The following is a 15573-nucleotide window of genomic DNA, read 5'->3' as shown; positions in this document are numbered from 1 at the left end:
TTATTTAGTTATATTTTAAATAAAAATAATATTTTCATAACATATCAAAAATTTAACTCTATAATTTATCATCCCAAAAAAAAATATTTTTACATAAAAATAATTATAAAATTTTCGTTGAATATTTACGTAAAAACTAGAAAAAAAATGACAGAAGTTTTGCTGGCTAAGAAAAACTTAGGCTATTTTTCTTAACAGATCCAACAGAGGTCTAAGCCCATAATAAAACACAACTCGTAAAAAAAAAAAAGGTTATGAAAATATCGACAAAAAGAAGAAACTCTAAATATGAACGTCCAAAAATTGAGGACAAAATCGAAAGAGAGCGTCTCTTTGACTCTTTGCTAATAAAGAATATAACTTCAGTTGAATTGGACTAACTAACTTGATTTGGTCGAATGATCAATTTATTCGTGGAAATGGATCCTCCAGTTTTTTTTAACATTTGAGAAAATACAGTGTGATCTCTCACCATTAATTTTATAAGTGAGGCTAAAATTAAATATAAAAAAAATAAAAAATAAGAGATCACAATTGACACCATTTATTTTTTTATTTTTTTCATTAAAAAGATCTACTCCCGTTTATTCGTTTGTTTAAGTATGTTGATGGTTTAAATTTCGTTCATTTGTCATTTATAATAGATAATATGATCTCTACCCATTATTATTCCTTTAGTAATTTGACAACTGCAAACATTATATTGGTTTACTCCATAAATTACTAAGCAATTAACCAACGGTCCTATTTCATATCTAGGTGAGAACTACCAAAGTACCAAGTACTAAACAATCCATTATTACATAACAACTACTTAAGTAGCAGTTGGACCCCCAAGAAAACTTTGGGGCCTAGAAGAAAGAGGTTTCCACTTTGGTGAGTTTTTAATGGCAGGCCCATTACCAGAACTAGAAGGATAGTAGCCTAACGTGTATGTGTACCATAAATTTTTGACAGATAATAATAACAATAATGCCACTCTTATGACTTATCAGTAAAGCATTCGTCAACCATTTTAACAATTTTAAATCTTAAAGGATGCCATATAATATATAGTAAATGAAAATGAAAATAGTTTCTAGCTAAAGTGCTGAACTAAAGAACCAATTTTAACTAGACTTTAATTACACCCGCTTTTTTCTTTCTCCGTTATTTTCCTTCGCTAAACAAACAAGCCTTAGTGTAACTGAATTAAGGATAAAAATATGAATGGAATAAATAATTATGAACCTTTTCCTAAGCAAATGGACATGATGCATGGCACCAATAATTTAGCTTGTATTGTTTCTTTGTCCTTATTGTAGATGGCACGTGCCTTAAATGATGATGTCTCCCATATAATTGATAGACACATGGTTCCTTTCGGGGAAGAAAGGGCTGCCATTTGTGATGGTGTGGGTGAAGAAAATAAAATAAAGAGTGAATACACACTCGATCCCTAACAATTATCTCAAAAGGACAATGAGACTTCTAAAAAAAAATATTCAACTTGATCTTTGATATTTTTTTTGAAACTGATTAGCGTGTAAAAAAAATAACATTAACTTTTTTGGCACTCCTATAAAAATAAATCTCAAGAGCCGAATTAGATATTTTTTTGTCAAATACCTCGTTGTCTTTTGAGGTAATTGTCAAAGATTATTTTAAATTTTTTCTTTAAAATGAAATGACCCATCATTTTCTTATCATAATAGTAGAATGAAAAACAAGTGTTATTTTTCCGAATTCAGTCACTACTCACTTGGCTCAGTTATGCTATCCATTGATTATTATGAATTATGATATGAGAAGTGCACCCTAACCAGAATTGAAGCAATGAAAAACATAATTAAGTATCTTTAGTTTGCATTTGGATTTAATATCCAATCAAAAAAGGGAAAAAAGTACTACAAAATTCGGTCAATGGCTTTTCATCCAACGAGTCATACACCGCCACGTGGGAAATCTCCAGGTGGACCCCTTTAACTGGAGAGCACAATAAAATCACCGTCACGAGAGTGACGAGACATCATTCATTCACTTCTCCCCACAACAACAGCACCATCCCCCTTTTCCTCTTTCAAATTTTTGCGTAGATATTTCTTTTTTTTTTCTTTTTCTTTCAAATTTGGCCACCGCTCAATAAACACTACACTTGAGAGTTTAGATCTGAAACCGCTGAAGCCACAGTGAAGAAGAACAACAACAATGCCACCTACTGAGGCAGATTTTGATCTTAGGGTAAACCCTAACATACTCTTCCTCACTCTGCATTTGTTCCTTTCTTCTAATTGTGTTTTCTTTCTGGTTTGTTTTGCAGCCTTCTTCTCAGGCTTCTACTTTCACCAGCGGGTGAGTTAGTTAATCCTCGCTGACTCGCTCTTCTTCTTCTGTGCTTTGCTGCTTTTATCTCCAGCCACATTTTCGGTTTTCAATTTTGATTCTTCTTTTTTCGTCGTTTCAGAGAGTACACGTTCGCCGATGTGGACAATTTAGAGCATTGCGCCAAGTATTTGAACCAATCTCTCGTCACTTTTGGCTTCCCTGCTTCCCTCGATCTCTTCGCTAATGACCCCGTGAGATTCAATTTCGTTTTCTCATCTACATTGTTTTCTCTTGCATAATCATTGTTACTAGTATTATTATTATTATTTTGGGAAAAAATTTTCAAAGGAGGTTGTTTTTGGTAGGTTTCAATTGCACGGACTTGCAATTGCATATACTTCTTGCTGCAACAGAGGCAGCGCGACGTGGAGTTCAGAGAGTCTGCTAATGACCAGAGACAGAGGTAAATTCTCATTTCAGAGCTTAATTAAATGTTCTAGCCATTTGAGGATTCAGCATAAGATGCAAAATTCTCTTGCACGGTACCTGAATGAATGGTGTTGTAGATTATTATCCGACATATCAAGATTGGAGGCCAAAGTTGAGAGGCTTGAAGGGCAACTACAAGCCAAAGATAGAGAGATAGCTACTATTACTAGAACGGTGAGCATATAAAAAAATATAGTTTTAGCAAACGTAAAGTTTATGATATTTCTTGCTTAAAGGAAAAGATCGAGTGTATCACTTTTGCAAGCATTAAACTGTTTACTTTATTACAAAGTAATGCTACTCTATTTTTCTTTTCATTTTTTTTAATATGGGTATTTAATTTTTCTTGACTAGGAAGCTAAAAACACAGCAGCTCTCAAGGCCCAAATTGAGAAGCTGCAGCAGGAGCGGGATGAGTTTCAGAGAATGGTTATTGGTAATCAGGTTAGAGAATGGATCTGCTTTGCCTATTGCTGTGTGTTGTTTGCCAAACTGTGCTTCAAAATCGATAATTTCTAACTCTTAATTGCTTTGACTATTTGAATGGTCCCAAAGCAAGTAAAGACTCAACAACTGCATGAGATGAAGAAGAAGGAAAAGGAATACATAAAGTTGCAGGTAGGACATATCAGGTTTTTCTCATACAAAGAAGCAATGTGTTTTAAGTTATTGGTGCTTGCTTAGTACGAACTTTACTGATGAAATATTGCATGACTCCGTAAGTTGTTAGTTCTCAATTCGAGGGGGTGATAATTCTACTTGCAGGAGAGGCTAAACCAAGTGTTGATGGAAAAGAAGAAGGAGTCAAGGTCAGGCATGGAGATAATGAATCTTCTCCAGGTATCAACCATTCATGTAGTTTTTATCTCTGCACAGAAGATCTTAAATTTCATATTAATTAGGTGTCTATGATGTGTGTAAACAGAAGGAAGGCCGGCAACGTGGAACATGGAATGGGAAGAAGGCTGACAATGATTTTTATAAAAAGATTGTATGCAACTTGATAAACTCTTGCCCTGTAATACCAAACCCATAGCATTGTGAAGACATCATTTACAATTTTTTTATTTATAATGTTGGAAGGTGGATGCATGTGAAGCAAAAAATCAAGAACTAATGGCAGAGAATACCGATTTAAGAGCATTATTGAGATCAATGCAGGTAGGCTCCTGATATTTAATTGTTGTTATTCACTGAAATTCCTACATGAAGACAAGTTTGTGGATTTATGTATGTTTTCTTCTGCACATGTTTTCTTTCATTCTATTTAATGTTATTTAGGATCTTTCATTTGCCTTTGTTAAATATTTATTTTTCTACTTGTTTTTCATCAATTTTTTTTTTCTTAAAATAATCTGTTTCTCCTTTAAAATCTGTGTTACAAAGGCCATATTTCTGTTGTATACCATTCCCTTTGAAGCAGGGTCCTTGATTATCGAATTACTGACTGTACTTATCACAGGGGGATATGCGTGATTTCCTAAATGCTCCTAATGGACTAGTGAAGGAATCTATGACCTCCAGCGAAAGATCTGACAGTGATCCGTCGCAATCTCCATTGGTTGGGAGGATGGTGTGGAAACTGTATAATGTTTCATATTTTGTTCCCAGTGTGAAACTACCAAGTGAAACTAGTTAGTTTGTTACTTGCAGGATGTATTTGATCTTCCTTTTCACATGGCCAGAGATCAGATAGAAGAAAGTCTTCGAACCAAGATGGCTTCCATAAAGGTATCTATATCTTTCAATCTGTAAGTATTTTTGGATAGAATTGGCTTGTTTTGATTATTAATGCTTGAAAGTTGAAATATGAAGGAGCGCATGCATCAATTGCAAGATGCTCAGAAAGGGGCTGAAGTTACTTCAGAGGCTACTGAAAGGGAACTTGAGCTTGAAGCACAACTTGTTGAAGCAAGGAGCATTATACAGGAGCAGGTAATGTTTCATACTCTTGCAATTGCAATGACAAGTTAGGAAAATCAGGAACTAACTGTGAAAATTGAGGAAGAATAGAATAAATAACCTTGTATCTAGTCAAATGGTTTTTTCTTCCAACAAATCCAAAATCTTTCTCTTAATCACTATTTTCAATGTAACAACATAGTTTCTTGGTGCTGGTGTGTGTGTTAATTTGACAATGCATTGCCTCTCTAGGACTGAGAATTGTGATAATGTGTATTTGCAGGCATCCATAATGTCAAAACATCTTGCCAAGTCTGACAGGCCAAGGTACTCTTAGATTTGTTAAGATCTGTCAAATTATGCATGGATACGGCAAATTAACTTGCTTCAACAACTTTTACAGGGACTCTATCATCCCATCGGCAGCTGAGGTATGCATAGTATAGTATGGTTTCATTTTTTTTTCCATTTTAAAAATAATTTTTCATGCGAGAATTCGGTTATAGATTCTTTTTAATAACCAACACACTTTCAATTCATCAGTGAGATGCTGAGGGTTTTTTTAGTATCAACATGTGGATTTCTTGTGGTTGATTGATAAGTAATCATGTAAAATGTGGTATACATTATTTTGTAAAATGATTAGGCCTCAAAGCTCAAACAAACATGATGTTTTGTTTTACGCAGATGTCCGGTTGTTGAGTCTGCTATCCTGTTTTCGTACATGATAGATATAGAATATCTTTTGCACACCGAATTATGTATGCAAATTGGAGGTTAGGCACTTAGGCATTTGTTAAGTGAGGCTCACTTCTGTTCTAGGCTCATTTAACTCATTCTTAGAAATCTAGCTCCTAATAGACTTGTTTGTTACCTGAAATCTTGAAGCTAAATTGTTACCACTGGGACTTATAGAGCTGTGACCATACTTATTCCCCTGCTGTGATGATAGTGGTAGTAGTGTTGATGTAGTATTAACCTTCCATGAGGTCTCCATTTCTGATTCCTGTATTTGCTACATATAATTACGATTAACATATGATTGTGGTATTCAATCTCGAAAGTTAAAATCTTTATTACGTGTAACAACCAACCTGCCAATTGGTGGTAGCTTGTAATAACATAAGGTGAAACCATTGCTATCATTACTTTCCATTTAGCAGTTGATTTGTTGTCACTTGTCACTTGCTTCTTAATATGTGAAATTGATATGGCCTGCGTTGTGATATTGTCCTTTCTTGATTTACAGGCAGTGTGTAACTAACAAAGTTGAGGGCACTTACACTTGATGCTTCGCATGATAGTTGTTTATGTATACCTCTAGTGTATATGCAGGAACATCAAGGTTCTAGCATGTGTAACTGATCTTGCGGGTCCGTCCTACACTGCCTTGTTTTATGCCAACAAGCTCTGTATGGTGGAATGTTATTGTAATTATTATGATGTTGTAATTAGTCTTGTACTCTTAGGTTGGAACTATTTCTAGAAGAGAAAAGATATTGATGTCACAACTAACCAAATTTAGTAGCTTTTAATATTGGCATCTACAAAATTTCTGCTACTATTGGCTCTTGAAGCTGTAAGGTAGGCCGCAGTCTTTAAACTTTTTCTGTACAATTTTTTTATATAAAAGACAATTTTTTTTTTAAATGATGTTTATATAATTGTGTACATTTTTGTTTTGTATATCTTATTCCTTATCAATCATTTTTAATATGAATAGAAGGTATAAGAGAGATTTATACATATGTGGTGTACATAACATTTCTTATCAATTATTTTTAATACTGAAAATAAAAAATGTACAAAAAATTTATGAAAAGCATTATTTGTATGAAAAAGTGCATATAACATTATTGATATGAAAAGCAAATAGAAATAGATTCATTGGGATGTAGGGTTCTAAAATTGACAATATATTTTTGCATATTCCTATAGTTTGTTAAGCCCAGGAATACTGACTATATTGTTTTCAATGATTTCCACTGTTTTACTTTTGTTTTTTCTTTTTTGGTGTTTTGAAGATTTCTACTTTCATTATTCTTTATTCTTTTTGGTTCTGGTTTCCTTTTTAAGTTTTTCTCGACGTCAGAGTGTGTGTGTTTTGTCATTTTTGTTATTATTTTTTTTTTGAGTGTCAATATATGTTATTAGTTTTTGTTTTTTGGTAGTATGTTATTAGTTTTTAATACACAAAGGGGCTGGCCTAGCGTTCTTTCCTGGCTTAGACCCAATATACTTTAAAATGGCTTGAATTTATGAATTAGTTGTTGATCACAGACCAAGAGAACAAAAATTCAAAAAAGAAAAATAAAGGTAGTTGATCAACAAAATTAAAAGAGAACGTACGTGACTTAATTTTTTATTTTGAAGAATGAAGGTGAGAAGTTGAACAGTAACTACTAGTCAACTATCATGTTATTTTTTAAATAAAAATATTATTTATATATTAAAATTATATTTTATGTATAAATATATATTATTTAATTTATTTTTAACATATATTTTATATTACTAATAATTAATTTTAATAACTGATTTTTAGGTTGATTCTAAATAATGCCCCTCAACTCAACAAGCTGGATGTGTTACTGTTTACATATTGCATATTTGTAATATAAAAGTGATATATGATGCAAAATAATATATATGTGCACGCTAATGAGTGATAACTCAAATTACATTTTTTAGATTCTTACTTAAAATTTTCAATTGAAATCTTGTTCCTAACTTTGAGGAAAAAAAAAAAAAAAGTCAGGTGTGCACAATTTCATTCATTACATTTCATTTCATATCAAAGTAGTGTGTGTTATTATATTCAAAATGTAAACATAAAAGTAAATCAGAACTTATTACGATATAACATTACAAACAACGCTACTCTCGCCTTGCAATGGAAACCATAACACGCACATTAGGGAAGCAACCCAAGTTGAAGGGTCTTCCATAAATCACCCTTTCCCTCGAAGATGAAGACGAAGAACAAGAACAAGAAGAAAAAGAAGAGTAAGACAACACTGAGCCACGTGGTGATGATGATGTCATCATTGTTGATTCTGAATCCGAGCTGTAATCTACATTATTATTCAAGAAACCAACATCCTCGTCATAACAACAACAACCACCTTCACTGTTGTTACATTCTTGCTGTGCTTTCTTGCTCCTCATCATTATTCTTCTTCCCCGCTTCTTCCAAAATCGAAGCCTCATGAGCTTGGTGTGTTTACTGGGTTCATAGTGGATGCATGGCTTTGGGAGGCCAAGGCTGACAAGTGCCGGCGGAGGAGTCAGCGGAGGAATCACTTCCTCCGGTGACTTCTCTTTGGCAACCCCGGGTTGCTTTTCCCATTTGAACGGAACCCCTCCTTCTCCGCCGCCACTACGGTAGTATGAGAGACGAGACGAGCACCCCACCGACGATCTTCTTGACAGAATCTTACTCATCACTGCTCTCTCACTTTGGTTCTCAAAATCCATCTTAGTTTCCAAATGAACAATGCTTCTTAATATGTGTGTGTGTGAGTTATTTAAGGACATACACAACTCTCTATCTATGTAATATATATAGAGAGATAATTAGATATGGAATTTGATGATGTTGACTATTTTGAGTTTGTGTTATTGTTAGTTAGATTGATTATTGTTGATGGTGTGTTTGTGTTAATTACTTGTAGTTTGAGTGACTTGAGATGTCTTTTTTGTAATCACAAGGAAACAAATTGAAAAAGGCATAAAGAGTGTGTGTGTGTTGTGTCGTTATTTCTAAGTGACTAATATAATTATCATATTTGTATTGTTGGGCGGTCTCTTCTGCATGTGAGATTTAACCAAACCCTTAAAAATTGCCATTACCCTTCTTAATTAATTTAATTTCTTAATCACACTACTTTTAGTTATACATGTAAGGCATATACATATATTTCTCAACCAGTTATAGTTCAAGGAGACCACTTCGAAAAGACACTAAAAATATCTTTTTTTTTAAGATGTTTACATGTGTTATAATATTATTAGATATTTTTATTAAATCGGTTAATAATTTACTTTTTAATAAATTAGAATAAAATTGATTTAATATACCAACAACAATAAATTCAATTGTCCGCATTATAATTATTAGACCTGATTTGATCCGATCGATTTACACCATTTAAATCGAATCATGTTTAAATTTTTTGATAAAAAGACAAATATATCCCTGATTTTTTGTTTTAAAAAAAATGATCCAGTAAATTATGTAAATTAGTTGGTTTAACCGGATCTCATAACAATTAGGTTTATTGTTATTATTATAAAAATATTGGTTGTTACCTAGATTATTTTTTTTATTTGTATTTTTTTTATATAGTAGGAGTACATAGTATATAAGGGGTTATAACTCAAATATTTTTTAAGGGATTTTTCATTCTTTTCAAAATGAGAACAACTTATTCTTTTTCCTCTCTTAGTCCCTTCTGGCCATCAACATCACAGCTTGAATAGTTTAGGGCATGAAATTTTCTTCATGGTGCGGTGAGCGTGGAAAGCAATCAAGCTGTGAATCTAGTTGCCAATTTTGCCATTTTCTTTCTTTTCCTAATTTTTCTTTCGAAATTTTCTTTTCCCTTTTCTTACCTCTTACTTTAGACTCACCCAATAGAGTTTGATGAGAGGCTATTTCACAAGATTCTTTCTTGTTTGAACATAGCTGTTCCGATCAACGAGTTAAAAGGAAGAAGATCTGGATCCCCATTATTCTGTGATTCATTGATTTCTCAACAATGGCTGACAATCAGAGCAACGCAGTACAGATGGATGTAAACGCACTAGCCAATCTCCTCCATCAACTCACTACTCTTCAGTCTCAGATTTCGAAGAACAACACAAGTCCAATTCAAGATCAATCAAGCCCTTATTTTATCCATCCGGGAGAAAATCCAGGTACACCGATTATTTCAATCGTGTTAACACCTAACAATTATGGTAGTTGGAGTCATGCTATGATTAGAGCACTGAGTTCGAAGAACAAATTGAAATTTATTGATGGTACCATAAGAAAACCTGAGAATAATAATATTGAATCTGAGGCATGGGAAAGATGCAACAATTTGATTGTTTCTTGGATCAATCTTTCATTAAGTCCTGGAATTCGTGATAGTGTTATGTGGAACAATGTTGCTGTTGATTTGTGGGAGGAACTTAAGCACAGGTACTACCAAGGGGACAGGTTCAGAATTGCAGAACTCCAGGAGAAACTTTTTGCCATCAAACAAGGTGATCTGACCATCACTGATTATTACACAAGGCTCAAACAGATCTGGGAGGAGCTCAACAATTTCAGATCCATTCCAAATTGTGTCGGATGTGCAGAGTCATGCTCTTGCGGACTATCAAAAATAAGAGAATACAGAGATGAAGATCAAGTAGTCAGACTTTTGAGAGGATTGAACGAACAATACTCTACCATCAGATCACAAATCATGCTCATGTCACCCCTACCAGACCTAAACACAGTATTTTCTATGCTAACACAGCAAGAGAGACAGTTGACCAACATGGACAACAATAAAATTTTGTTCAATTCCACTCAAAATACAACTACATCACAAGTGCTCAATTCCTCATCTAATAGAGGCAGAGGAAGAGGGCGAGGGAGATCAAGTCAAGGTGGTAGAGGGCGTGGAGCTAAGATAGTATGTTCTTATTGCAACAAACTTGGCCACACAGAAGATGTGTGCTATAAGAAACATGGGTACCCCTCCCATTTCCAGCAGCGGCAGCAACATTCCACCACAATTGCTAATGTACTCAATGATAAACACCCCCAGCTCAATTGCCTCCAAGAGAACATTGGAATGTCAAGCTCTGAATTCACTCCAGAACAAAAATTTGCCTTGTTGGAGCTGATCAAAGGCAAAAGTGTGCAGCAACAACCTCATAATGCAAATCAGGTTAATTCTATTCAGACCTCCACTCCAGGTAAAATCATTGTATTACAATTTAATACAAGAATTATGAGTATTATAACTCCAAAATCTGCACTATGGGTCATTGACTCTGGTGCGACAGATCATGTGACTTTTGACTTAAAAGATTTTGCAAGTTTTCAAAATATTGCTCCAATAAATGTGATATTGCCAAATGGAACCAAAACTGTGAGCACCATTGTTGGCACAATCATCTTTTCTAAAAAAAATTTTCTCAAAAATGTTTTGTACATTCCCTCCTTTGATTTCAAATTGATTTCTGTGTCAAAATTAACCTCAAATTTACATTGTCAAATGTTAATCAATGATAAGTGTTGTGAGATACAGGATCAATCCACATCGAAGATGATTGGCATTGCTAAGTGCGGAGATGGGCTATATACAATGAGTAGAGAAATAGAATGCTTTCACCTTCAATCCCCTTCAATAAAGCAAGCTTCATTGGCAGCAGCTTCTACCACTACTCATAACATAGCATCTTCACAAACTGAGCATAACAAAATTTGGCATCTTAGATTAGGACATATACCTATGCATAGACTAATTTTAATGAAAAAAGATTATCCTTTTATAGATTGCACTGCTTCAACATTTCCTTGTGACTCATGTCATTTTGCAAAACAAAAGAAGCTATCTTTTGATCTTAGCACAACTGAAATAAAGAATTGTTTTGATTTAGTTCATATGGATATCTGGGGTTCCATTTCTGTCCCTTCCAATGAAGGACATAGATATTTTTTGACTGTGGTGGATGGCAAGAGTAGATTTACTTGGACTTTTTTTATGAAAACAAAATCTGAGGCATCACAATTGGTTATTAACTTTGTAAATTTTGTCAAAGTACAATTTGAAAAACAAGTTAAGTGTATAAGAACTGACAATGGACCAGAATTCACTCTAAAGTCCTATTTTGCATCAACTGGCATTCTACACCAAACTTCTTGTGTAGAAACACCAGAGCAAAATAGAATTGTAGAGAGAAAACACCAGCACATTTTAGGTGTTGCTCGAGCACTGTTATTTCAATCAGGAATTCCACTTTGTTTTTGGCAATACGCAGTTGCTCACGCTATTCACCTAATTAATAGGCTGCCCAGTATTAAATTGGATAATGTCAGTCCTTATAAGGTTTTGTATGGTACATTACCCAATCTTTCAGATTTAAGAGTATTTGGTTCTCTTGCATATGCCTCCACGTTAACAAATTCAAGAACAAAATTGGACCCAAGAGCTAGAAAAGCAGCATTTCTCGGTTTCAAATTTGGAACAAAGGGTTTTCGACTTATTGATTTGAAGTCAAAAGAAATTTTCATATCTAGAAATGTAACTTTCTATGAAACTCATTTTCCATTTTCACATTCCACAAGCACTGAAACTATGACACCCACTCTTCTTCCACAATGCATTGACATTTTTCAATATGATACACCATCCACACATCATTTGCCATCACCTACACATACCACACTCACAGATTCAACTGTAGATCTCTCAAGCTCAATGCATTCACCTATTTCCTCACATACCATTGCACCCACTAGCACCCCACACACCAACACTGCACCTGCATCACAAAACTACATCATCCCGCATGACTGCATCACTAGAAAATCTGAAAGGGTCAAGAGATCGCCTGCTTATTTGAAGGACTACCATTGTATGATAACCCACACAACGCATCCTAGCAACTTTGCCAACTCTAACACTTTATATCCTATCTCACAATATTTATCATATGATAAACTAAACCCAGAATATAAGTCTCTTTCTCTAGCTATCACCTCAAATTCAGAACCTAGCACCTATGAGGAAGCGGCTGCACATGAATGCTGGAGAAAGGCAATACAAGCTGAATTAGCAGCTCTGGATCAGAATAGAACTTGGTGTCTCACTGAACTCCCAAAAGGCAAGAAGGCTGTGGGTTGCAAATGGATTTTTCGGGTGAAATTCAATCCCGATGGCACCATAGAAAGGCACAAAGCCAGGCTAGTTGCAAAAGGATTCACTCAAGTGCAAGGAGTGGATTATGGTGATACATTTAGTCCAGTTGTCAAAATGACTACTCTACGAGTAATATTGGCATTGGCAGCGGCAAAGAAATGGCATTTGAAACAGCTGGACGTCAACACTGCCTTCCTTCATGGAGATTTGGACAAGGAAGTTTACATGCGGATACCACCCGGTTTGGATGTGTCACAACCAGGTTTGGTCTGCAAATTACAAAAGTCTCTATATGGACTTAAGCAAGCTAGCAGGCAATGGAATATTAAGCTCACTCAGACTCTTGTTGATGCTGGTTATAAGCAGTTTTTTGATGATCATTCTCTCTTCATCAAGAAATCTTCTGAAGGCTTCACTGCCATCCTAGTATATGTGGATGATTTGGTTTTAACCGGTGATAACATTGGTGAAATCAATTCCATCAAGCAGATTTTAGATGACAAGTTTAAAATAAAAGACCTTGGTGATCTCAAGTACTTCTTGGGAATGGAAGTCGCACGCTCCAACTCGGGAATTCACATTTATCAACGGAAGTATGCCATGGACCTTCTCAAGGATTTTGGTTATCTGGATTGCAAGCCTCTCTCCACTCCATTTGATTATAGTCAGAAACTCTCGAAGGAGTCGGGTACCATTTTAACAGACAACACTACTTACAGACAACTCATTGGCCGACTCCTTTACCTCACAAACACTAGACCTGATATCTCCTATGCTGTGGGGCGTTTGAGTCAGTTTTTGGACTGTGCAACCACCTCTCACCTGCAGGCTGCTTTCCGTGTGCTCCGATACTTAAAAGGTAGACCTGCAACTGGTTTATTCTTCTCCTCTACTTCTGATATGCATCTCACCGGATTTGCCGATGCTGACTGGGCTACCTGTGCTGATACTCGTCGCTCTGTTTCTGGTTATTGCTTCATGCTTGGAAGCTCTCTTGTCAGTTGGAAGAGTAAGAAACAAACCACTGTTGCCAAGTCCTCTGCAGAAGCTGAATATAGATCTCTTGCAGCTGCCACTTGTGAAGCTAGCTGGTTGTCTTTCTTAATGGATTTTCTTGGTTTGCCGCTTCAAAAATCTATCACCCTATTCTGTGACAACCAGTCAGCTATTCATATTGCCAACAATCCCATCTTCCATGAAAGAACCAAACACATTGAAGTAGACTGCCACATTGTTCGTGAAAAACATCTGTCTGGTCTCATTCATCTTATGCCGGTTCGGTCCCAAGACCAACTTGCTGATTTTCTTACCAAAGCTCTACCACCGGGTCCCTAATGTTTCCAAGCTAGGATTGTTAGATTTATACAATTCTAGCTTGCGGGAGGGTGTTACCTAGATTATTTTTTTTATTTGTATTTTTTTTATATAGTAGGAGTACATAGTATATAAGGGGTTATAACTCAAATATTTTTTAAGGGATTTTTCATTTTTTTCAAAATGAGAACAACTTATTCTTTTTCCTCTCTTAGTCGCCATCAACATCACAGCTTGAATAGCTTAGGGCATGAAATTTTCTTCATTGGTTTTATTCTAATTTATTAAAAAATTCAAAAATAACTGATTTATTAATACATCTAATAATAATGCGACACATAAGTGTCTTTGCAAAAAGATATTTTGTGCGACCTCCATAGTTCAAATGACATACTATAGTTTTTTAATATTGAGAAATCATCAGAGTAATAACATTTACATTTAGAAAAATAAATACTTGTTTAAAAATTTATTTAAGATTGAAAAGGATATATACTTTTTAACTTAACGAACCTTACATTTTTTTTATTCTGAAAGATTAATACAGGATAACTAATTGAACTTCTATTTGTGAACAGCTTTGGTTGGGAAATTGATTCTCTTTTGTTTCTCCATTGCGAAGAAAGCAACCTTCCGTTACTTTGGAAACTACCTAATGTTATTACGTTCATTGAATTTTTATGATTAATTACAAAGCTACTAGCTATCTAGTATCTACTATTGTAAGAATGAAGTTGTTTATGAAGTAGATAGTTGACTTTTGACAATCCTTATCTTTAGTTAGACCCGTCGTTTTAATATAATTTCTTTTGAGTATGATTTTGGAATAAGCTAACTCGTATATATACACATCTTAGTCTTATTAATATTCTAATTCTATATATGAATAGCCTTGATTAAGGAACACGACCACTTTTGTTCTCATCAGCTTCAAGAAAAAACCCCTTTTAAAACCTAAGAATATTAGTGCTCGTTTCTGCGCTATTATTTTAATAAAAAAAAATTATTAATAAATTTTTTATTTTTAATATGTTTAACAAATTTTTAATAATAAAAATAAAAACATTAAAAAAATAAAAAATATTTTTTTTTTAAAAAGTATAATTTGTATTTTTTTAAAGATTTTTTTTAAAAAAAATTATATATTAAATAAATAAAAAATATTTTTATATTATTATACCAAAACATAATTGATAAATAAAAAAATTTTTACATAAAATATTTAAATATAAAATTATTTTTATTTTTTCATAAAATATTTTTTAAAAAAATAACTCAAAAAAAGATATTTTCATAAAATTCACTCAAATAAATCTTTAATGTATTATGCTCAAAACCCAGTAAAAGGTCTTGCTAAAATATAAACCCGAAGTCACAAACGCTAATAACTAGTTTCATTTAATCATCGTCTAAGGAACAACGCGTCCTGTTTTAATTTGATTGTGGTTATGTATCATTTTATATATGATGTATAGTTTGAAGGTATTGGGGTAACTTCCCTTACACATGATTGTCAATTAATATAAAGTCATGTATCATATCTTGCTATTCACTCACAGTGTAAACGCGTGTGCCTCTCCGATCACACTCTATCATGTGCCTTAGCTTCTATCTCATGGATGCATAGTTGTAACTAGTTCTAACATAATGTGAAAAT

At 34.0% G+C, this 15573-nt stretch overlaps 1 protein-coding gene across 1 annotated transcript; it reads left to right on the top strand.

Annotated features, from left to right (window-relative positions):
• The first annotated feature begins 2007 nt into the window (after positions 1–2007).
• LOC112698043 (uncharacterized) lies at positions 2008–6345 on the top strand. Its single transcript, XM_025751467.3, has 16 exons — positions 2008–2220; positions 2300–2331; positions 2444–2555; positions 2670–2767; positions 2871–2967; positions 3148–3237; positions 3349–3411; positions 3559–3633; positions 3719–3784; positions 3877–3954; positions 4256–4366; positions 4447–4524; positions 4609–4728; positions 4979–5022; positions 5099–5126; positions 5945–6345. Exons 1-16 carry the CDS (start codon positions 2188–2190, stop codon positions 5957–5959), a joined length of 1140 nt encoding a protein of 379 aa, XP_025607252.1. The 5' UTR covers positions 2008–2187; the 3' UTR covers positions 5960–6345.
• Positions 6346–15573: the final 9228 nt, after the last annotated feature.

This window comes from Arachis hypogaea, chromosome 1 (genome assembly GCF_003086295.3).
Source record: "Arachis hypogaea cultivar Tifrunner chromosome 1, arahy.Tifrunner.gnm2.J5K5, whole genome shotgun sequence".
NCBI lineage: Eukaryota > Viridiplantae > Streptophyta > Magnoliopsida > Fabales > Fabaceae > Arachis > Arachis hypogaea.
The sequence above is the reverse complement of the archived record's forward strand: the minus strand, read 5'-3'. Positions and strand labels throughout refer to the sequence as shown.